Here is a 23,006-nt window from a genome sequence, read left to right as displayed (position 1 = left end):
TAGTCATCGGCTGCCATCTCCTGGCAGTCAGGAAGAACGCAAGTGTAACGAAACAGTAGTCTGAACAAATATTTTGACCTTCGCCAGTTAAAGGGGCCAACATCGGCACTTGCGGAAGAACCACTTTAAATTATAATAATTATCGGCACTTGCGGAAGAACCACTTTAAATTATAATAATTAATCACTCTACTTGAAAAAAAAAGTTTTAAAACAATTCTAGTACCATGCAGCATTTGTTGTAGCAATGGCTTTTATTTCCCAAAGCTTAAGTTGCTTTAGACCGTGAAATTACATTTGTAAAGCATGTTAGAAAGCATAATGACAATTTTTTTTTTAACAAAATAACAACCAGAAAGTTGAGAATCAGATAAAAAAAAAAGATGAATGAATGAAAGATATGACATATGTGACACTGTCACATACTGTATGACCGCTTTTCTTCATGTTTCCTGTCACAGGATGCAGGGAACGCAAATGTGGCAATGTGGAAAGGTTATGCAACTGGGCTGGATTCATTGACACAACTGTACAGCAACAAGTTAGCATATTAACACAAGGGATGCTTATGAACCACACAGTAACACTGTGACACACACGAATGATATTTTACGGTGAGTGGATGTCAGCAGTTCAAAAAAACAAAAGAAAAACTGGGTAAAATAAAAAATGTAGATCCAAGCAGGTAGATGACTTCAAGTGTTTCGGATCGTGGGATCTCAAATGACAACACAGGCACTTGGACAAACAGTGAAGGACATCAATTGACCTATTGTGGAAGCCCCCCCCTACTCATTTGGCACACCGCCATTTCTCTGGACACTTACAATGAAAAGGAAATATAGAAAGGAATATACCAGAGCATATTGGTGAGTGTTTGGGTGGCAATCGGATCCGATTTTCCTGTTCACCAAGTGACGGAATGTTGCCACTGTACGAGGCATTCGTGCAACCTTATGACATCAAGTAAAAATTATTACAAGTTTGATTTTAATATTTTCAGAAAATTATTACATACATTTTGGGTAGAGTTTTTGGATGTAGACCTGTCATAAAAGTCGCATTAGATACTCGCAGGGTGGCTGCAGTGTCTGTGAAAGAATAGGAGTCCACCTGATCATCTTTTGTGATAACATGGGCACATTGCGTCATCATTTTGCTTTTTGGAGGTCCACAGCTTCTCAGAACTTTTTTTGGTAAGGTTTCAAAGCAGCTGACATAAACTTTCTGGATTGATGTGAAAATGCAAATCTACGGACCAGACGGGAAATTGACAGACCTTGACCATTTGGGGTCATGGTTTTGTTGAAGGTCAATCACTAACAGGCTGAACGACTTTTTTATATTAAAATAAAAATAAAAAACATGCGAGACAAATTATTAGGATGTTAAATAATGCCTAAAGCACCCATACACATTTAACAAAAGGGTTACTACGAACTACAGTAGTCCATTAAAAGTGGAAATTGAGGAGACGCGCTGCTGGAGGACTATCTGGGTTGACCTTCGACATGGCCTATCGCTTACACATTTCCCTTTTTAGCTAATGTTCCCAGATTGAGTTTAGGGTTTGCGAGGGGCGTTCCCGCCACAGTTGACACACAGGCACAGATGTGCGGCACTGCTACATCATGGTCATCCACCTCTTAGGCATGGCTTGATAGATAAAAAAAAAAAAAAAAAAATGATATTGACACGGATTTAAACTTTGCCCTGTTCTTTTTACTGTCCTTTGTCTCCTCCACTGCTCTGCTCTGCTGCACTCCGTCCTCTTGTTGTTCCGCTACATGCTCAGAGGCACACGCACTTTGGTGAGCTTAGACTCTGTCGTCTAAGAAAAACACACAAATAAAATAAAATATGACATCCATTTTTAAGGGCACATTCTAAAACTGGATTTACACTGAATGTCTCAGTGTCCACTTTCCATATCTATTTACAGTACATGAGCAGCTAAAGATATTTTCAAGTGGCATACTATATATCTAGATATATCTAGATACATGAAACATGCACATACGTCAAATGGGGTTCTAAAAATGGAGTTGGCCATAGATGACACATGGAATTTACATATATGGAGACTGACACGCCAATATAAAACAAACAAAATTAGTTGGCAATACAGACAGCCAATTACATTCCAGCATTAGAGTTTCAAAATGAGCTGTGCTCCATCTCACCGGTAGCAGCTGCTGTGTGCTGCCTGGTGCTCTTGATTTGCAAGGCGAGGGTGTAGGTGTCGTAGGCAAACAGCAAACCAGCAACCAAGCCAAACACCTGTAACAAAATAATTCACTCTATTCACCTATTTTTATTGCTCTGAGGTTTGGCTATTTTAAAAAAAATAATGATGGAGGGCTCATTACTTGACATTTGCTAGGTGACATACAGCACAAGCATACTTTCGGTGAATTATTTATTATTTCCAGAATCAAATCCGTAAGTTGGATGGCACGGTGTTGCAAAAACAACAAACCAAAAATGTACAAAAAATTTCAAAAAACACGGACAGAGTCTCATACTGTTTTGAACACCAAGCAACTCTATTTGGAGATTTAAAAACACTCAGCAGAATCCTAAAGTGGTCTAGAAAGGAGCAGAAAGTGGACGGCGTTCCCTCTCACATGTTCCAAGTCAAGGGCTGGCTGACTCAAGTGATTTTAGAGATCACAGTTTGTTACAATTTTAGTGGGTGGGGCAATAATTACTCACATTTTTACATGAGTCACATTAAGTAGCGTAGTCCTGATGTGACTGAAGTCTGTTTTACATTACCTGGCAGTATATTTGACATTATCAAGTATCCCCGGAACTGTTTTGAGAGTTCTCGCAAAGAATTTGTCCCGTCCTTGAGCATTGCTAATAAACAACACACACGAAGCATTCACTGCTCATCGTACTCCCTTTTCAAAGGCCGACAAGCTCGCTCACTTGTCGAGCATCCGTGCAAATGCGACCCAAGTCTGTTTCCTGCGTTTTACATTTTTTGATTCATTTTATTTTTCCAAACAGCCACCTCCAAACACTTTTGATGAAGCTCGAGTTATTACCTCAGGGTTGCTATGACAGTGAGTCATGTGCAACAAATCCACCCATTTAATCACGCTGACAAATGTCAGGCGTTCCAACTAGCCTGTGTTTGTATTCAACATGTCAGGACCAGGAAAGGTAAGATCACACAATTAGAGAAGACCCAATTTGGCCAATCTGCCCTATGTTTGGAGCCAAGGAGTCAGTAAGATTGCCGTCATGATTGATTCAGTGGGTTGCATCACATCTTTACTGACCCCGCCTGCGATGAGCCCGCCGTCCCCGGACGCTCTGACGAGGCACACCAGAGACGTGATGACGTAAAGGACCGCGCCTATGACGGCCCGGAACAGATCCTGGGCAAAAATAGGAAAGTGAGGTTTTTGCTCAAGCCGACCATGACGGCGTCGGACGCTCGCCACTCACCGTCCACAGCCAGTTGACCAGTAGGAACTGCTTGTCCAGCTCCATCATGAAGATACAAAAGAAGATGATGGCAAAGACCATCTCACAGATGGCCACGGTTGAGTAGCCTCCGTACAAGGACGCTGCATAGCAAATGATGACGATGAAGCTGATGACCTGTGGGAGAGGAGGAAGGACGATCACAGTCATCAGTGGTGAGCAAACGTTTAGTGACCAACAACCGTTTACATGCATCTTGAAGTGGCTTTTATTTTGTCCTACATTCAGTTACATTGTGTATGAAATGCGCTGCATAAATAAAGCTGCCTTGCCTTTCCTGAACTTCAGCTGTTGACTAAAATCGATGACCAACTGCCCCGAGTCTTGAATTGCTAACGTAATGTTACAATATTTGAAAAAAATATACATATATATATTATTTAATATTGTGTAAGCCAGTGCAACGTTATGTTCAATTTGAATATTAATGCTGTGCTTATATTTAAAAATAATAAAATAGTTATTCAATTAAAAGTGTATTGCACTTATATAAAAACTACGGCCCAGAATTGTTGAGGTACAAAAGGTTCTTAAAGATGAAATGCTAAAGCTAAACTGTATTTGTGCAGTAATTCTTAGCAGACTTCCTCTTGTAGTACACAAGAATAAGCCCACAAACCACAGAAAAAAAATTTGCACTCTATCAGAAGAGTACTCACAAGCATGATAGTACTCTAGAATAGTCTGATGCGCATCTTCAATCCAAGCTCATAGTTTTCCATAACAGGGAAAAACTTTCATGCTGCATTCTTTTCGATCCTTCCCCCTAAAGTGCTGCCAGATTGGAAAAATAAATAAATAAACAGAGGGCCCGCTAGAATCGAGCGATTGTCAAACGGCGTGGGCGCACGCATTCAGACAACATTGACCAATGCTTACAAGCATTTTAAAACCTCACCATTTAATCGCTTGAACACAGTGAAAGTCTTTGTTCGGGGAATTTACTCACACCATACATTTTTGCATATCAAATATTTGTTAGCAAGTCATAAATATGTAAACATTCCACCCTTTCGATGTACACGGTAGTTTCTGAAATGCAATATCGTACTAATTTTACATTGATTTGTTGCAGTGCAAATGAATGAAAAACATTTGCCCTCATTTATTTCCATTATGAAATATTTCATTTTCAATATAATTTATTTATTTATTAAGGGTAACCCCATTGAGATGCAGCATCTCATTTTCCAGAGGGGCCCTCAATATAAATTGAGATACGAGTGGTCTACGGAACGAACTATACTTGTGTCTCAAGTCACCACACGCGCACGCCGCCACGCTGGTTCACATGATCTCAGACTGGCACAGGCTGCCTCAGTGGAGAGACAGGGAGTACTTGAGGTCCTACGCGGCCCGACACAAAAGAGGCTCTATTCCGATTACTGTGACCGACCCGCTCGGCTACAAGGCTCCCTTGGAACAAGGGCGCCTCTGATGAACGCTGACACCTTCATGCTGGTAGCGCAGCCGCACATCTGTTGGAGTGACGCCGTTTGAAAAGGTCCACCCCAAGAGTCATGGGTATCATGAAGCACATTTTTTTTCACAGGGACCAGAGGGGCGCTGTAGTGAACGCTCGGCTAAATATAGTCAGCAGATACATGAGAGTCAAGGGCCGCTCCTCAAACAGAATCGGTTGCTAGGAAAGTCAATTTTAGGGCATTAACCACCCCCCACACCCCTTCAACAATCACAACAGCTAACTAAAGAGAATACCATGTGTTGAGCACAATATGGAAATTTCCGTTTCCTCACTGACGGGAAAAAGAAAACGTGTTATGTTTCAAGGAGACAGTGCAATGGAGCATTTGGTCAGTACTTCTGACTCACAGTTCTGACGTTCGGGTTAGAATCTGTGCTCCGTACTTTCCTGTGTAAAATTTGCATCCTGAGAATACGGTACTCACATTCCAAAAACATCCATGTTAGCTTCATTGAAGACTCTAAATGTGAGAGCTGATTAGAATTTTGTTTGTGCCTTGTCATTGGCTGCTAAGCAGTCCAAGGTATAAATGGATGGATGTTTCAATATATGGTACATAACTAAATAAGTTTGTCTCTCAGGCTTGCCGCACAACACGCAAGGTGTCCGAACTCAACTGGCATGGACCGTCACAAAGCGATTTATAAAAACTGCTACTATGTATCGGGTTGAGAGGCTCATTCATTATATAGTATATTGCATTTAATAAAGCATCAAAAACATGACTCTCAAGGAAGAAGGAAGTTGCCACAAAGAGAGGAAATGGGTGAGAAAAAAACAGGTGTGTGGAAATTTCAAATGGCTGCTTCATGCATTCCCATTCACAGATTATACCTGGCGTGCTCCACGGACTGCATGCTTTACAGGTAGATAAAATAATATTCAGGCAAGGGTAACCAATTGAAAGTGGTGAAAACAGCTTGAGAATGATTCCAGTGGGGCTCTTGAAGTCTGCAGATGTCTGTCAAGTGTTGCAAAAGTCCCATTTCCGTTCTAAAGCAGTGCAACATTTTGAACTATAGTGAAAGTGTGACTGTCGTTTTACACAATAATAGATAAAAAGCGTAAGGTTTGATATAAACCAGATTACAATGAAAACAGATCATGATTTTGCAAATCATATGTAACCTATATTTAATTTTATTTAAGGTTCAAATTTACCTTTGAGAAAGACTTTGTGAAGATGACGTAACAGAACGTGTGCTCTTGTGGAGTACTAAAAGGCTTTTTGCACCAAGGGGGGCCACAGACTTTGATGCGCAGGGCTAGTTCTGGCGTCTTGCTCGTAGCATTTTAAACAAAGTATCAGCAATTGAACAGATTTTTTGCTTTAGAATTTTCATAGGAGAGAAACATACATTTTACCGTGTGAAAGCTTTTTTGACGGCTTTGTGACAATGAGACGCCGTGCACCGGCTCAAAACCGGTGGCTAACATCTGGCGACCAGCGGATGTTTGCAAAAGGCAAGTTTAAACAGAATATCACTGGTTGTGTTGTGCAACACAGTCAGATAAGCTTTTTCATTTTGCACTTACAAAGTTGTGGTCAGATTAGACTGACAAGGCAACAGAGGCTCAAACCCGATTGGGCAAAATAAACAGTGCAGTCAAAAGTAACAGTGTCATATAAAGAAAGAACAAATACATAATACAGGAAAACTATTTAATGAAACAGAATATTAAAATTGACTTGAGAGCATCTGGTCGTGCCGCCTACCACAAGACTGAACACTCAATAAGAGGGTGTGATATCTTTGTTTTGTCTCTTGAATCTGCGTCCTACAATACACACTATCTCGGCCATCCACCGCCAAAAATGACTTCCTCGAGCACTGAGGGCGGAATAAACAAAAAGAGTGCGCCTCCTGACTTTGCCAAGAGATTCTTCTTTGCTCCAAAGTCCAAACTCCCCACCCGGCGAGGGAATTCGTGCCTTAAATGTCGGTGGACGACTGAGCGCCTGCAACTGAGAGCCCCTTTTCTAAGCTCCTTGACTTATGAGCATGGAGGCAGAGAGAGGGAAGGCACTTTACGATCAGCAACCTCTCACTGGAGAAGGAATGTTCTTCCCTTTCTATTTCCAGCATATAACAAGCTCTCGCGAGATGGCTGATCAGACTGCACATCTGTGGTGACCAGCTGATGAATCTCGAACAAGAGGATGATGCAGACGGAAACCTAGAGAAGTGACTCAGTCACTTTCCGTTAAGTTATCATTCTCACTTTTGGTCATGGCGCCAAGCATGTAGTAAGGGAGAAAGCCACACTGGGCTGAGTTGTGACCCTCTGTGTGCCATAAATATTTGGCTCTTTGGTGTCAAATGAGAACGCAGAAGTGACACAAGTGACAGGTGGAAACCCTTAACCTCTATTGGTGAGACCTCAAACCCCCACACCACATGCTTTTCATTCCATACTTACTACGGTGAGGAAAAAAAAATGCAAAAATAAAAAATATTAAAAAATTTAAAGGATGAAAAAGGAGGCTTCAAAATCACAGTAAATCAAAAATGTTCTCTCCACTGCTGAATGCATACTTTGCTCAACAATTTGAAAAACATGGATGACACTTCATCGACCACCTTAATTATACACAAAAAAACAATAACTGTAGGTTTGAGGCGCCAACACGTACATTTTCTCAGGTCTTGAACCAAAAATCATTACAATTGCCTTATGGTGAACTGCAGTTTGCATTTAATAAAAGAAAAATATGGCTAAAGGCATCTGCACTGCATGCACCTCATGCATGGGATCCACGTTATCGTAAGTACTCCCTTCACCATAGGAAACACAAGAATGGGCGTTCATACTCTCGCAGGGGCCCGCGAAGATGCCTGCGAGGCCCCAGCTCCACCCTGGTTGTCATGGTAACGGCAGCCGCAGTCTACAAATGGCCAAGCAGTCGTTGGCGGAATGAACAGGGCAGTTCAGCCAAAGTTGTAAAAGTGTACTGTAATTCTTCGTCTTTTATGGAATTGAGCTAAAGAATGCCAGAGAAAATTGAAGGAATGTGTGAAATGTTTGAAATAGTTTGAGGAAACGCAAGCTTTTTTTTTGTTTTGACCAAAGCATTTGAATAATTGTTGCACAAGCTATCATTCTTCGTTTGATTTCAAATTTAGTTAGCAATTTGTTGTATATATGTACTAATGGGCAAAGACAAACAGCATGGGGGGAAAATGCACAGAGCACTGCAAAATTATTATTAAATATCTACCTTGGCATGTAATGCAAATCAAATGTTGGTCATTTTCTGTCAACTTTTATGATTAGAACTCAAGCACAGCAAGCAGCACTGGTCCTTGTGCGCTTTTAAATTTTCTCCGGCGCTGGATTTGTCACGTTTTACAGTCAAAACAATCACGATCAAATAGCCAGCGTTAAAATTGAATTTGACGACCTTGTCTCAATCGGTTCAGTTGCATCTTTGTAACTTAGTCTCCCACAAAAAAAGATTCAAAACACTCAACATGAAGTAGCTTCTTCAAGGAAACCGAACCGTCAAAGGCAGGAATCCTGAATAGCGCGGTCAGTGGCAAAGCAACCAAAAGACTGTAGTAAAAGGAGAACTATTACTGACACCGTTGCATGGATCAGAGCAGTTTTATACCAAGTTACTAAAAGAACAGTTTTATACCAAGTTACTAACAGTATTCAGTCAGATCCAATAGTTGCATGCAGTCACCAATCTGAACCAAAGCGTTACCATTCCATCTGATCCCGACAGTAGTCAATGTGTTTTGATTTGTATATAGTATTTCGTAGGCGGTGGCGTGAATCACTTACTATTTCTGCCGCGAGGATAAGACCTTTTTGGGTCCTCACGTAAGCTTTCAGCTTCTCCATGCAGCTGGTATCGGAGCTCGATGCATCGGCCATTCTTATTCGGAGTAATTATAGCCGTCAAGGCAGAAACACACGAAGCAAAGCCACAAAAGTTTTAGCAAAGATGTCCCAGAGTGCACTGCTGGTCCTGCAAGCAAGTTAGCTTGTCTTCGTGTTAGCGGAATCTAAAATCTAAAACAACAAGTGGGTGAAGCTGGCTGGCAGAGATCCGTCAGGAAAGAGCACAGTAGCTACGAAAAAGCTATGTTCCGTACTTGGAAGTTGCGAGGGGGGAGGCGAGCAAAGGAGAGTAGAGGAGCTGTCATGTCACTCATAGGGGCGTTGGCTTTCACTTTTCTCCACGGGGAACTGTGCTGCTTTCAACAACAACTGGGAAATTTTACAATCTCAAGTTGGAAACTTTCGATCCAAGTCCTCGTTTTTCACGAACCAAAGTTTGAATGGTTATTACATTTACACAACACACTTTAATTTAAATTTTGTATTTCTATATGTGTTAGGCAAGATGCATTTGTTTTGTATTATGTTGTTTATGATCAAGTGAACAAGTTAAAGTAGAAAATTCCGACATTTCCAAAACGCAACGGCACTGTATTTCGCAACTATAGCGAGTTGCCTTCATGAATCCTCGAAAACGGCACAATAGTCTTAATTTTGTTGAATTACTGAATTCATCCTTGCACCCATTCTCCGACCATAACTTAAACAGGCAATACAGAACAAATCTATATTTGTTTTTTTATGTCCAAAGTTGTTCTCGTTTATCCTTTCTGTCAACAGTAATCAAGTCAACCACTATGGCATTAACTGAAAGCAGTGTATTCTCCTATAGTTTTGAAGGCATCGTGCTGTGTTTAAATTACGTTTCTATGGAAGTTGTGATTCATAGTTCATAGCAGTGCTCATAAATACCATTCCCTCTGTTCTGTAATTACTTTAACAATAGTAAAGTATTGATAGAATTGATTGAATTCCTCACTAATCCCTATGGTTAGTCAATTAAAATATATTTATTCATATATATTAATGAATTGCACAGTAAAAACATAAATCTAAAATAACCAATGCACATAACATTTTGTTTCTTTAATTAAACAATTAATAGTTAATAAGCATACAATGCTTTTGTAAATATGTGAATAATGTTGGAAATAAAATACACATGAAAATGATTTATTGAATTATTGTATTATTATAATCAACATTTTTAAGTTTTGTCTATTTTTTTTTTAATCTCATCCACAAATTACTTGACCTATCTTCCGTTTTAATGAATAAAATGGCCCCCCTGCGTTCTCACAAGTACCATACGCGCAGGCGCGCACGTACACACACGCACGCGCGCACACCCACCCACACACAGTTGGCCCACAAGTAGGAAATAACTGAAGATAGCCGGGTCATTTACTGTAATCATATCTCCTCCCCCAAAAAGTATTTACATTGAAACGTTGAAAGTATTTTTCCCTCAAATTTATTAGTATTAGTTTTGAAATGTTACTTTTCATTTAATTTTCATCTACAAAACATTTAACCAAGCATTTGCAGAAGAAAAGGAGATTACTTTGACCAAAAGTACTCATTTTAACCTTCAACAGAATAATTTCAAGTTTATTTCATTTTTGTTTCACATGGAGCCCATACAGTAAGAATACAGCAGAATTCTGAAGAGCCTTAGATATTTTTCTTCTCTGACTTATCATTATCATAAATACTAATATGTATACATCATACACAATAAACACAGCACTATCCAAAGGTGTAGAGAGTATCACAAGACATCATTCACCACTAACAACAGAGTATATTTCATTTGAGCATATTTATAAGAGCTACAGAGGGAAGAAAACTGTATTGGGGATAAGAGAAAAGGGGAAAAGAAAGAAGATAGCGAATCCAAGGCTGAGCGTTGGACCCAAACACTGTAGATGGACAAGGATCCATTCAGATGTGGTCTGTGGAAGCAAAACTACAAATGATGACACAGCTGCGACCATTTCAAACACAACTGGCAGGGCTGTTAAATTCTCATTATTGCCTAAATTGTGCTTTGTGTAGAACTGTAGATGGATCTAACATGCTGTCATATAGTATCACTGCGCAGTCTGCCCGAATAAGTTTAGGGACACTTTAGGATAAGAGGAAGACGATGCATGCAGTAATTTCACTTGTCATTCAAAGGGGAAGCGAGAAAGGATTTCAACATATATATCTCGGACATTTTGTCCTGACTACTTTAAAACATTTTCCAGGGTGATGTCTTAAGTATGTTCTATACCTTATTTTTATTAACCCATAGTTGAAGTTCATGTAAGGGGGGGAAAATACTAGCGGGCTGTCTCACAATTTTCCGTACCGCACAAATAGGACAAAAATTCACTGACAAAACCTGATCGATACCCACAAATAAACACGCGCACTTCTAAAACGGACACTCGCCGCCCTGATTAATAATGTTCAAAGCACGCAACAGTAGTTTGTGAAAGAGCGCAGGAACTAGAAGATGCAAGCAAGTCACTAATGTCATCTTGACGTGTGTGGTTGGAAATATTCACGCATCCTCTTGATAGGGAAAGAAAAAACAGGCAAATAAATAAATAAAGGGGGAGACAATCTACTTGCTAGTTGTCACCTTCTATACACTTAATTAGTTGGTATTAATTTGGGTACACGTGGTGTGTGTGTGTGTCTCTCTCTTCAAATGGCTCATGATTATCCTCAAGCCAAACCGCCTTCTTTAGAGCTTTCCATCAGATGTGTATTGTTGCCACGCTGATAAATAATATGTTTTAATAAAAGGAATTTCATACTATATAACGTGATAAATGCCACGTTTTGATGCGGTCATGTGTTATCATGTGTTATGTAGCTCGTAACTTTGATTTATAAAGACACAAGTGCAAAATATTATGTTGTAACAAGTGACATGATACAATGTGAATTTTATCACATTAAAATGTGAAATTTATCACATTAAAACATTTGAATGGGAAACTTTATCATGTTAAAAAATAAAATGTAGCACCTTGTTACATAGAGTTGTTTTTTTTCCTGTTGTGGCAGCAATACCCTTCCGTACTTTCATATCTTCAACTCCTAAAATTTTGCAGGCGTGTTCATCCTGGTGAAAATTTACATTTAGTAATTCTCATTTGTAGTTTTTTTTCCTATTTATTCATCGGCCTTCACCTTGCTCCTCATCCAATAGCTACAAAATAATTGATAGTGACAAAAACAAATTGAGATGTCAGGAATTAAAAAAAAACAACAACTTATGTTGGGGTGATGAGAGAGGAGTTGAAGGGCAAAGGCCAAACTATGCGCTCCGAACCAAAGGAAATCCAATTGAATAACTCTGTGCTCTACATTTGTTGTATGACAACTAATATGGAGTGCACAATTATTCAATGGGGTACATAGAATCATATATATTAGCATGTCGATATTTACACAGCACGGACAATACATTCTCTCAAGTTAAATATAACTACAATACCCCCGCCACCCCAACCAAAAAAATGGAAGTCTTTTTCCATGACGTGTTTTCCTCCTCAATGTTAAATGTCAATGAATGTTTTGGTATCAAGTTTTTCTCGTATAACCAAACAGACAATCCTCTGTTGTCTTCTACAGTTAAATACAGCACGAGAATAAACATCATGTTACAGCAAAGACTCCGAGCCCTCCCCCCACCACCCCGACCCCTCCCTGGCCCCCTTCTGCAGCCTTAAGGTGTTCACGACCCACTTTTGGCCTTTCCACCCTCCCATGTATGACCCCACCCTCCCCCCACCACTTGCCCAACTCACATGTACACAAACAGACTAACAGACGAGTGCAGAAACGCAGGCGGCGGTTGAGCGCCGGAATCACAAGGTCACCCTGGAAAGAGGAAGGAAGGAAGGAAGGAAGAGTATTCATTCACCTGATTTTGAATGATTTATGACAGCCTTACTTATATTTCAACATTGGGGGGGAAAAATGGTATCTTGATTTTTTCAAAACACACTTTTTTTTTTCCAATTGGAACATTAGCAGAACACATGTAGTGTATAGTTTTTGTTTCATTAAAATGCACAAAACATTTGCAATATTTTTGCTTTTCTCCTTTATGAATTTGGAGCAGATAGTTCAGCCACTTCCAATGTCTGCCTGAAAATAATGTTACATAATTGCTATTGAAATAACAAAATATGGGCACGGCGGTCCTGTAAAATGATACAACAAATAAACACATTTTTCAAAACCGGGACCAAAGACCGAGCCGTGTTTCACCAGTGAGGGAGATTACGTGCAAAGAGACAATTTACAAGGATAAGCGGTAAAGAAAATGGTTGGATGGATGGATGAATATTGCATGTGCCCTCCAGGCGATTATTCAAATGTCATATAAAGCATTCACACTGTTATATGATGAGTAATTGCAGGGACGGCTCCAGGATTTTTTCTCGCTCGTGCTAAAATGGGACACTGGGGGGTGTCTACATCGATAAATTGTGGGGCTGAAAAAAAAAACATTTCTAAATATATTTTATAATATGAAATATAAATGGACATAAAACAATATCGATAGTCTTCAGCCTTTATGGAAATGTATTACAAATATTATTACATCTTATTTGCCTTCTTCATGAATATCCATGTTTACTATATTGCCAGAGGTGGCAATGGTGCACACAATTCTTTACATTCTATTTAATGTTTTTCGTGTAAGTTTGTATGAAGAACAATACTATGATATACAATTTTTCTTTTTAATTATTTTTGGGTGGATAAAGGCTAGAACTGATTCATGGGAAGATGATTTAAGTTACAAGTGTGTTGTTCAGTTAAGAGCATGGTCATGCAACAAGTTCAATTCTTGAGTCAAGGCACCAATGTACCTCTAAGTGTGGTCCAAAACAGTAATTTAATCAAAACCTCATTTTATAAATAACCGTTCAAAAATGGTTTACGGATTATTGGATTTTGTGTAACAACCGCAAACAACCCAGGCTAAAGTTATCTTTTCCTTGACATTCAAAGACATTAGTGTACTATGATGGGTCACTTCGGCATGATTTTGTGAATAATGAACATGCGGCGGTTTATTGTCATAGCAAATAGGACACAGTCATCATCATCAATTTGTTGTGATGGATTATGGTCAAAACACTCACCATCCTGTAGCTGTGGCTTCAGCACACAGGCTCACATTTGATTGGAGTAGGAAGTGGGCTGCTGTTCGTAGCCCTGGCTGTAGCCCCCGTCCTCGTTGTAGCCCCCCTGCTGGCCGTACTCGGGCTGGTAGCCTCCCTGGGAGCCGGCATACGGATCCTGCTGACCGTAGCCGCCACCCTGAGCGAAGGAATCTGGGGCGGGCTGCTTTTCTTGCGACGGCATGTACGTTCCCGCCACGGCCGCCATCCAGCCGGTCTCCTTGAAGACGAACCACAAGTTGCCTATCCACAGAATCAGGTTGATGAAGCCGAAAGCCTGCGGATCACACGGTACCATAATCATTATTTTACCTAACATTCATGAAACACAATTTAATTTGCAATGACTCGAGTCCGAGTGATGAGTCGAGTGTCAAAGCAGGCTTTACCACAGAGGTGTTGAGCCCAGAGACTTTGGGGTCGTGGACTTCTTGGCAGCGATTTTCTCGTTCGTCGCAGGCCGTGATAAGGGTGATGACCCTCTTGGGATCAGTGGCCGTCTTGACATCCGACAGACCTTTGGCCCACGCGCAAGACGACACCAGCCACATGAAGGCGAACACCGCCGTCACTACAAAGTCCTGCCGGTCAACGAGTAGTAGAGTTAAATACAGTTCAATTTGCCCCCCCCCCCCCTAGTAATGCACCGACTCACAATCTGGGGGCCCTTGTTGTTTTCACGGTACTTCTCCAGGATGAAACAGTAGACAGAGAGAGCCGCCATGGAGTAGAGGAAGGAGAAGACACCGATGGTGACAAAGAACTCGGCTGAGGAAGAGTAGTCGCCCACCAGGAAGAGACGCTCAGAGTTCCCTCCCTTACAGGTGGGGGCATCAAAGTAAACCTGATGGAGCCTGACAAAGACAAGAAGAGTAAGTTGGATGAGCTTTGAACAAAATCAGGACAAGTCCCCTGTTTATTGTTTTTTTTTTTTTTATCAGCAAATGATTCATCTGACTCTAGTTTTTTTTTTTTATTCATCTGAAAAAAGATGAATAATTTTTTTAATTAATTTGTTACGGATGTGCAATGTATTTGTTAAGGATGAGTAATATAATGAACAAGAACAGTAATGGTATACCTGAATGGATATTCAAATTCAACTTCGATGCCAAGATCACTCTCTGATCGGTTTTTACACTCCACCTTCATCTTGAACATGCCGGAGTAACTGCCACATGTCGAGAAGGCGAAGATCGCAAAGATCTGCGAGGAGAAACACAGGGTGAACATTTGACAGCGACTCAACACATGCATGAGAACAAAGGTGGCACAAAACAGGCCGAGGTTCTGTCAGTTGTGAAAAAAATGCTAACAAATACAGTGTGATCGACACTTTATGCAACGGTTGTCATGGTTACAGTTTCATTTGCAAATGCTTTCATTACTATTTCACTTTTTGTTGTTGCTACAGTGAATTACTGTCGGACGTTTGCAGAATTAGACATTTGCTTTGACAAAACATCACAAACACTCACTAAACGGACACACGCAAGTCCTGACTCGAAGCCAAACCAAACCTCCAAGAAGATGAGATTGGCTGACCGCTTTTACAGTCAAGCATTGAGCGCAAAACTGGAGCGTCATTGGGTAAATGCCGGGCTTTATCCCGCCCATCAGACATTCGACATCTCCGCATCACGCTGAGCGTTGTTGTGAGTCATGAACCGACATGAACGCATAGATGAACTCTCATGCGTTGCGTAGACACACAACAGATTAGACGAGCCGGACTATTTTTACCAGCACGGCCTCGCTACTCTGCAAGCCAGAGCCGATTGGATGGAAAATCCAGCTATTAATCTGAGTGAGGTGCCCTACCATCTGTCACCAAATACTCCACTGTAAATCCAGCCACAACACACACGCATGCACGCACATCCACAAACACACACACACAAACACGTGACCACAGAAAACAATGCAGTTACACCACCTCTCTTGCAGTTGTAAAAAAAAAGCCAATGAAAAGGGTTTAATACTCTAACCATGCAAAATAAACATAATACAAAGAGAATTCATATTATATTATCATATAAATGCCATAGACAGGCTTACAAGCAATATAATTGTTTTATATTTGGAAACAAATGGTGGCAAAACACATGTAGACAGAAAATAAAACGATATTAATGGATGTCATCTGGAAAGAACAACAAATATTATCAAATCTTGAGATGATTATAATATACATCTGAATGTCCAAAGATGGAGCACACAATGCAGCGGCACAATGGCGGACACACTCATTCAAAGTAGCCCGCTAGAAGAGCCACGTACGTCACTGGGGAGAATCAGAATATAACATTGGGATCCAAATGCAAATCAGTTTCTCATTTAAAGTGTGAAATATGTTCCAAATTGGAAAAATTCCACAATCTGGGAATTGCAGGCATCCTCGGATTGCAATGGCTCTTTGGTGTCTGCGCACGTTTACAATTACGCAAATGGGTGTGTTAGAATCCGATGCAACAAATTTTTATCCATATAGCGCTTTCACCACAGCTGTTGCTGTAACAAAGCGCTTTACATAAAACATTGGCAATAATATAATCATAGCAACTATCCCAACATATGCCTTGTTGGTTAAAGCGGTTTTAGATGAAAGAAGAAAGTCTCCTTTCCGGCATCATAATCACAAAAGCCCAAAAGAAAAAGAAAAAACTACCACTACGAGCATTTAGTATGTCAACTGTAGGCCTACTTCAAAAATGGAGGGAAAAAAAACCTCACTCATCACGAGGGCTGGGATTTGCTGGTTAAGAGATTATCGTGGCAGCAGGTAATACTTTAAATCAAGCGTGCCAGAGTAATGGAACGGTACGCACGAGCGGATCGGATCACGGCGCTTTGGCCTCCTGCAGCATCGTTGTTGGAAGGCGGCAATAGAAAGTCAAAGCTAAACGGGAGCCTCCAAGAGCTGAACTTTTATGGTGATGCATGGATGGCAAGGAGAAGTGAAGAATTGGAGAAAGGCAAGCCGCCCGCCGGGATGAGAGCGGCAATGGTGTTTGGTGCCATGGCAACGCTATTGGCAGCGCCACACAGCAAGAGACTGGTTTCCATCCGTGCTGGCATGCTGGATGAATGTCAGCTCGACCGTGGTGAGAAGACACACAGTCCCCTTAAAAATTCTCAAACACACACACGAACCATCTGCCTGCTATGGTTTTTCTCCCACATCATCATTGCCTGACTCCACGAGGAAAATCAATGTTAAGAGTTGGCTGGAAAGAGAAGCTGCTGGTGACATTTCAGATCAAGCGAGATGACGTATTGAGATATTCTTCCATTTTCGATCGCATCATTAGTATTTACATGATAGAAAAATAAGAGTGGTGCCTTTAGCTACATTTGGGATTTGAGAAATGAGCCAATCAGATTGATTTAGGAACCGGACGTCTTGTTACATCCGTCAAAGGGCTGCTTTGTCAGCACGAGAAAGGAAAAGGGTGGATCGGTGGGCGACGTTCGCTGAGTCACACATGCAGGAAGCTGTTGCACAAAGTTGCCCACAGATGCATTTTTTAGCCACACTTAAGGACTATCTGCAATGTGCTTATCTTTTCATGCATGAATTAGGAAGACCTGCCTCTGGATTTTGCCTTTCTTCAGCTCATGTTTGACATATTGTTAACATATTCCATGACGTCATCAGGCACAACAGGCATGTCTTCAGATAAACTACCACCTTATGGTCAGGATAGGAACCAAGCCATCCAAAAACTGCCAGTCAATGCTACCTAAAACTGTTTAGGGTTGCCATATTAACACTTTCAACCACAAATACAGCACAAGCTATGATCCCAAAGCATCTCAATATCATTTCAACCTCAAATAAATAGTTTGATTTCATTGCCATGTTGTGACGTTCTAAAGAGCACAAAAAATGGGAATCGGCGAGTTCTTCCAAATAAAGCTAGGGACAGAATTCCACAAAAATTCACAGAGGTCAGAGGCCCTAACTAGATGAAGTTCCTCCCCTCAGTCGGTAATACCGGAGAAATGAATGATGTGACTTACAATTTTGCAATTCTTCAATCTTTATGGTGTTAGTGCAGAGCCTGGTGTTGTGTGTTGCTGCTTGCATCCAGCCAGATAAATCCGATAAAAGTAGTAACTCCTCCTGCACTCTGCCAGATGATTCACAGGCCAGTCTACTAAATGGCAGTTGGCTGGCAGTGAGGTGCCAGCACACTCAAACAGCTCCAGGTAAGGACTACAGCAGTGTGTGCAAAGTCCGGCCCGGGGACCAAATGTGGCCCGTGTTCAAATATTCACTGACCTGCAGCCGCAAGCATACAATCAATAATCTGTAGCACATCAGCAGTGTTGACCACAGCAGAAAACATACGTACAAAACAGCAATTTTATATTTCACCAGAAGATGGCAGCAGACCTGCGGCTACGCTGTCTGGCGCTTTCGGAAATATGCTCCGAGCGCACTCTGCCTCTCTGAACACACCACTCTCAAAGTCGTGTCGTGTTGGGTGTCAGACTGAACCCCGCGCTGCATGACACCTTTCCTGCCTGCTCTGAAATGGAGACTATAGCGGAGAAAAAGCAAGTTGACAGAGAGGGCCATTGCTCCCAATACAAATAGAAATTGGCAATTTTTTTTTTTGTTAACTTAAATACAAAACAACCGTGTCTCTCGAGTTTGATAAGAAACAGACTGAAATTCAATAACAAGAGGCATTACCAGATGAAATGGGCAAACTACGACAAGGTTTAAAGCAATTGGATAGACTGTACAGAGGTGGGTCCCCCGCGAATTTTCACGTAACCACATCTAGCCCTTTTTGCAAAACGTTTGGACACCCCTGGATGACTACAGAGTCACGACAACGCAATTAGCATGAAGCCGTGCGGCGCATTCGTGCCTCAGACGAAGCTGCAGAGTGAGAATCAGCGGTGTCAAATGACGGCCATTTACAGCCCATTGTCCAACATTTGCCAAGGCTCATACTGTTTGATTGCATTGTGCTACTTGTAGCTAATGTGTCATGTCGTAATAAAATATCTATCGCTGGGGGGGAATCCCTGTAGCGTCACGATCTGTAGTCAGTTTTTAGAAAAGCCATTTTATTGTTTATGCATCTAGGTGTGAGTCGTGACTTACATCATCTTGTGGCGCAATTTTGCTTATTTTCTGACAGATATTACGGAGCAAACCAGTAACTGAATCAGAATCTATTTAAGTTTGTGACTTTCCTACCCTGTCAATTAGAATAATGTAGAAAAATCACATGGCGATTCGTCACTCTCACTCTCACGTTAGCACGATTGTGTCTCTCTGTCAGTTTAAGCGTAAAGGAACGTCCACGTGGGAGGCCGAAGGCTGGTCAGCATAGAACCAACCAGCACATTGCGCGTGTTGGCCCCAGGGAAAAGCCACCTCGGCACAGCTGCGATTTTTAATTGCGCCCACCCCCAACAACAAAAACAGCTTCATCCGATGCCGCAGTTTGCTGGCTCCAACGCGCGGCGAGGAGGTTGCACATAGCAAGCAGGAAATGCAATGAAGTGCGCTACAATGCAGAGGTCATGTCCTCCAGTAAATGACTCAGGCAAGGCCTGCACCCCCCCTACGCTCAGTGTCCTCTGCACAGGCCACGCTTCACTATAGGGTTGCAATGCCAAGAAATAATTGGGGAAAAAGATGTGCTATAGATGCTGTCATAAATAATGTCTGACAACAATAGATGCCAGGGTATATCGTGGAAATGGCTGGTTTAAAATGAAAATATTGGAGAAAATTTTATGTTTGGGGTTGTGCCCAGTGGAGAAATTGAGCAGTACATCCAATGAGTCACATTGAAACGGACAACAATTCAAAAATGGAAATGAAATACTATTGAGAAAATACTTCAAAATAAATACAAACATATTGGGCACTTAAACGGTGTTACTGTTAAAGCCAACATTATTTCCCATGCAGCTACAGCCAATCAGATAAGCCCTATTTGAATGAGTTTTGCATTTGACGGGAACTTGCCCCATCCAACATGGCCGCCGCACCAATCATTGAATTACTAAAAAAATAATTGAATCCAAAGGAAACTATGGATCAGGAAGATAAAACAAGTTGATGTCATAAAAAGAAAATCGAAAAATGTACTAGCCACTAGAGGACAAACGGGGAAGCAAAACATTATCTGTTTTGCAGAAGATGTTTTTCGCACAACTCTTTGTAAAATCTCCACGCTATTAATCCGGGCAAGAAAAGAGTCAATCATGGTACTGTTATTTATCCTTTTTTAAATTTGGCACTTGTATTCTTGCACTCTTGTACGCTGCTGTGACAAGTAAATTTCCCCGCTGTGGGATGAATAAAGTTCTATCGTCATCATCATGAATGAGATGGGAGAATCTCTCTTACTCTATGTTCTTAACTTCTGTTTCCACACCAGAGTTATTTTTAGTGATCAAACAATCAACGTCATGTATGCAACACAGGAACAGTGAGATGACTTACCCATTGGAGGAATTTTATAAATCCCAACGGTTGCTTGATTATTGTGAACTGCCCTTGGGCCACCAACTGGGAAACACACAAACACAAAAGTCAAAAATCTTTGCACTCCTTCCACAGCAAATGACAGCTAATCAGCACTTTTCACACTCCAATTTCATAACTTTCAAAGAATCTGACATTTTTGAGACCAGAAAGTGGCATATCATTGCCACTAACTTAATGCTAACACATAATGGAAAACACCAAAGAAAGTCAAACTATTTGTATCAATAGTGTCCATGTTGACACCACGTAGGAACATATATTCTAACATAAATATAAATCAACATAGGTAAACAGACATACGCAATGGCATTCATAATTTATCCAAAAACAACTAAGATTATTGTAGTTACTTGGTCAGTGAGAGTAGTGGCGACTCTTATTTGCGTCTGCATGACTATATCACACTCCCCCCTAGTGCCCAAGTGGGGCACATCAGAAGAAGCAACGCAATAAATGTAATTGAAACAAGCGATGCGATACGATTTATTCATTTTAAATTCAAAGACATGATTACTTTGTTTTTATTAAGTACACCATTATAAATGTGCCCACTACTTTCCTTATTGAAAAACAAATTTTCTTGAGTTTTTATGCAATGCATTTTTATACATTGTAGTAGAAGAATTAAGGCGATATGAGAGTTTGAGTGACTGAAAAATACTTATACACACACATTTAATTGGGGGGGCCTATATGAGGCGTGGGCGGTATCTGTGTGTGTGTGTGCGTGTGTGTGTGTTTGCGTGCGCGTACGCCGTCAGCATTCCAATTAGACAAAGCTGATTAACCGTCGCAGCAGCCATTTGTGCATCCTATGTTTACAACAAGCAGGCAAAAACTACACTTCGCAATATCCTGCTCTTTATAGGGTGCGGTGGGGGACGGGGTTTGTGGAAGTTGTGTGCGCAGGTGAATGCGACACCGCAGAGTACGCGCTGCAGCGGCAAATAGTAAATGGCCGCACGCTCTTCGACGAGAAGAAGATGGCGTGCAAAAAGGGAGACAGGCAATCACGACGGATGCCTATCGGGGCATCACTTGGGAAATACTACGCGCCTCGCTCATTATAGAAGAGAAGACGTGATGGAAGTGAAGGCTTCTCTTTCGGGGCCCACAATACTGCGGTGCGGCTATTTGCAGCAGTACGGGGGGGCCTCATCCTTCTTGTTGTCCTAGCAACAGCGGGGCTAATTGAAACGTGCAGTGGATGTTATTGGGCAATAGCAAGCACAACATTGGGGGTGACAGAGAATATCCTCATAAATGTTAATCTGTGGAGATCCTTCCTTCACCCCCCCCCCCCACCTCCTCCCCTTGCAGTAGCCGACAGGCCCGCTCGTCCGTCGTGCCCTAACACTGCAGCAACACTCGTGAAAAACAGCATCTGCATTATCATCGCGCTGTTATGCTTTGTATAACACACAGATTGAACATTATAATATCTGTTATATCTTTTTTTCATGCACCGATGCTGCGTCAAGCATTTTCAACAGTCGATGGAGCAGAACGCAACATTAACATTGAGAAAAAATATACAACATATAACCATGAACGGGGAAAAAGCTTGAACTAAATGAACGTACTCGTAATTCAACAACCTAAAACAGCAAATGGATGAATTCCTGGCGAAAGTCTTACCTGGTTGACGACATCCATGTTGGCCGCTTACTCGCCGATAAGAGGATGAGAGGGGCGAAGGGGGTGGAGGCGTCTCATCCGGAACAGCCCAGGGGAGGAAGACGCCCACGAGGAAGAGCCAGCCACTGCGTCACCAGCTGGGGCGAGGACGTCATGACGTCAGATGCGGTCGCCCAATCCCGGCGCATTTTTTATTATGTGATGGCCCCGGGCCATGGGGCTTTGATTGGAGGGAGAAGAAGAAAGAGGAATGCGCCGATAGTCTCCAGGCGCATATCTCGCTTGATGGAGAGATTCAAAGATGCAAAATTAGAGGATTCAAAGATGTAAAAATAGCAGGGGAATACATCAGTTCAAAGCTAGGCCGGCGTTGTTTTCTATTTTTTTTTTTGACAAGTGAAAAACAGGAAATCCTTTCACAATGGGATTAAATAATCCCATAATCTCACGATCAAAACAAAATGAAGAAAATTTGATTCTTCAGTGTGACAAAAATTATCTATCTTGATTTCCGAGCAATCATAACGTAACCCCATTTAGAAATATTCCACATATCAAATTGATCAATGCAGTTGTGGCATGTGTGAAAGTTTACCTTGCTGAAGCCATCCTCCGCAAAATGTGCCGAACACAGGTTCCGAAATGTTTTGTCTCCAAAAATAAAGAGAAGTATCTTATTCCTCAGCTCCTCCAAGACTGGCATCTGAAGCACTATATGCAACCAACAAACTACTTACAGTAGATATTAAATTTTCACCATGTTACAGATTAATTTTGATCTGTTAAGTGTAAAAGAGTTGGGAAAGAAAATATGA

At 41.3% G+C, this 23,006-nt stretch overlaps 2 protein-coding genes across 3 annotated transcripts; both read right to left on the bottom strand.

The window, feature by feature from the left end:
• Positions 1 to 234: 234 nt before the first annotated feature.
• LOC148401830 (proteolipid protein 2-like) lies at positions 235 to 9,172 on the bottom strand. The gene is made up of 5 exons (XM_088369397.1): positions 8,773 to 9,172; positions 3,459 to 3,614; positions 3,290 to 3,388; positions 2,183 to 2,279; positions 235 to 1,830 (listed from the first exon to the last, which is right to left on the bottom strand). Exons 1-5 carry the CDS (start codon positions 8,863 to 8,865, stop codon positions 1,817 to 1,819), a joined length of 459 nt encoding a protein of 152 aa, XP_088225523.1. The 5' UTR covers positions 8,866 to 9,172; the 3' UTR covers positions 235 to 1,816.
• A 1,239-nt stretch (positions 9,173 to 10,411) lies between these two features.
• Positions 10,412 to 22,297, bottom strand: sypb (synaptophysin b). 2 transcript variants are annotated; one of them, XM_088369920.1, is made up of 7 exons: positions 22,192 to 22,297; positions 20,509 to 20,574; positions 15,112 to 15,236; positions 14,686 to 14,884; positions 14,420 to 14,611; positions 13,992 to 14,307; positions 10,412 to 12,714 (listed from the first exon to the last, which is right to left on the bottom strand). In XM_088369920.1, exons 1-6 carry the CDS (start codon positions 22,207 to 22,209, stop codon positions 14,023 to 14,025), a joined length of 885 nt encoding a protein of 294 aa, XP_088226046.1. In that variant the 5' UTR covers positions 22,210 to 22,297; the 3' UTR covers positions 10,412 to 12,714; positions 13,992 to 14,022. The 2 variants fall into 2 exon arrangements, with proteins under 2 accessions (XP_088226046.1, XP_088226047.1); XM_088369921.1 differs by lacking the exons at positions 20,509 to 20,574; positions 22,192 to 22,297 and adding an exon at positions 16,859 to 16,878.
• Positions 22,298 to 23,006: the final 709 nt, after the last annotated feature.

Source organism: Syngnathus floridae, chromosome 2 (assembly GCF_059516105.1).
Source record: "Syngnathus floridae isolate MCC-2025c chromosome 2, RoL_Sflo_1.0, whole genome shotgun sequence".
Lineage (NCBI taxonomy): Eukaryota > Metazoa > Chordata > Actinopteri > Syngnathiformes > Syngnathidae > Syngnathus > Syngnathus floridae.
The sequence above is the reverse complement of the archived record's forward strand: the minus strand, read 5'-3'. Positions and strand labels throughout refer to the sequence as shown.

Coding starts and splice junctions, on each gene's coding strand:
- LOC148401830 (XM_088369397.1), bottom strand. CDS start 8,865: ATGGCCGATGCATCGAGCTCCGATACCAGCTGCATGGAGAAGCTGAAA. Junction 3,615..8,772: donor TTATCCTCGCGGCAGAAATA/GTAAGTGATTCA, acceptor CCTCTCCCACAG/GTCATCAGCTTCATCGTCAT. Junction 2,280..3,289: donor GCGGGCTCATCGCAGGCGGG/GTCAGTAAAGAT, acceptor ATTTTGTTACAG/GTGTTTGGCTTGGTTGCTGG.
- sypb (XM_088369920.1), bottom strand. Junction 14,612..14,685: donor ACAACAAGGGCCCCCAGATT/GTGAGTCGGTGC, acceptor GTTGACCGGCAG/GACTTTGTAGTGACGGCGGT. Junction 14,308..14,419: donor CTGGGCTCAACACCTCTGTG/GTAAAGCCTGCT, acceptor TGTGATCCGCAG/GCTTTCGGCTTCATCAACCT.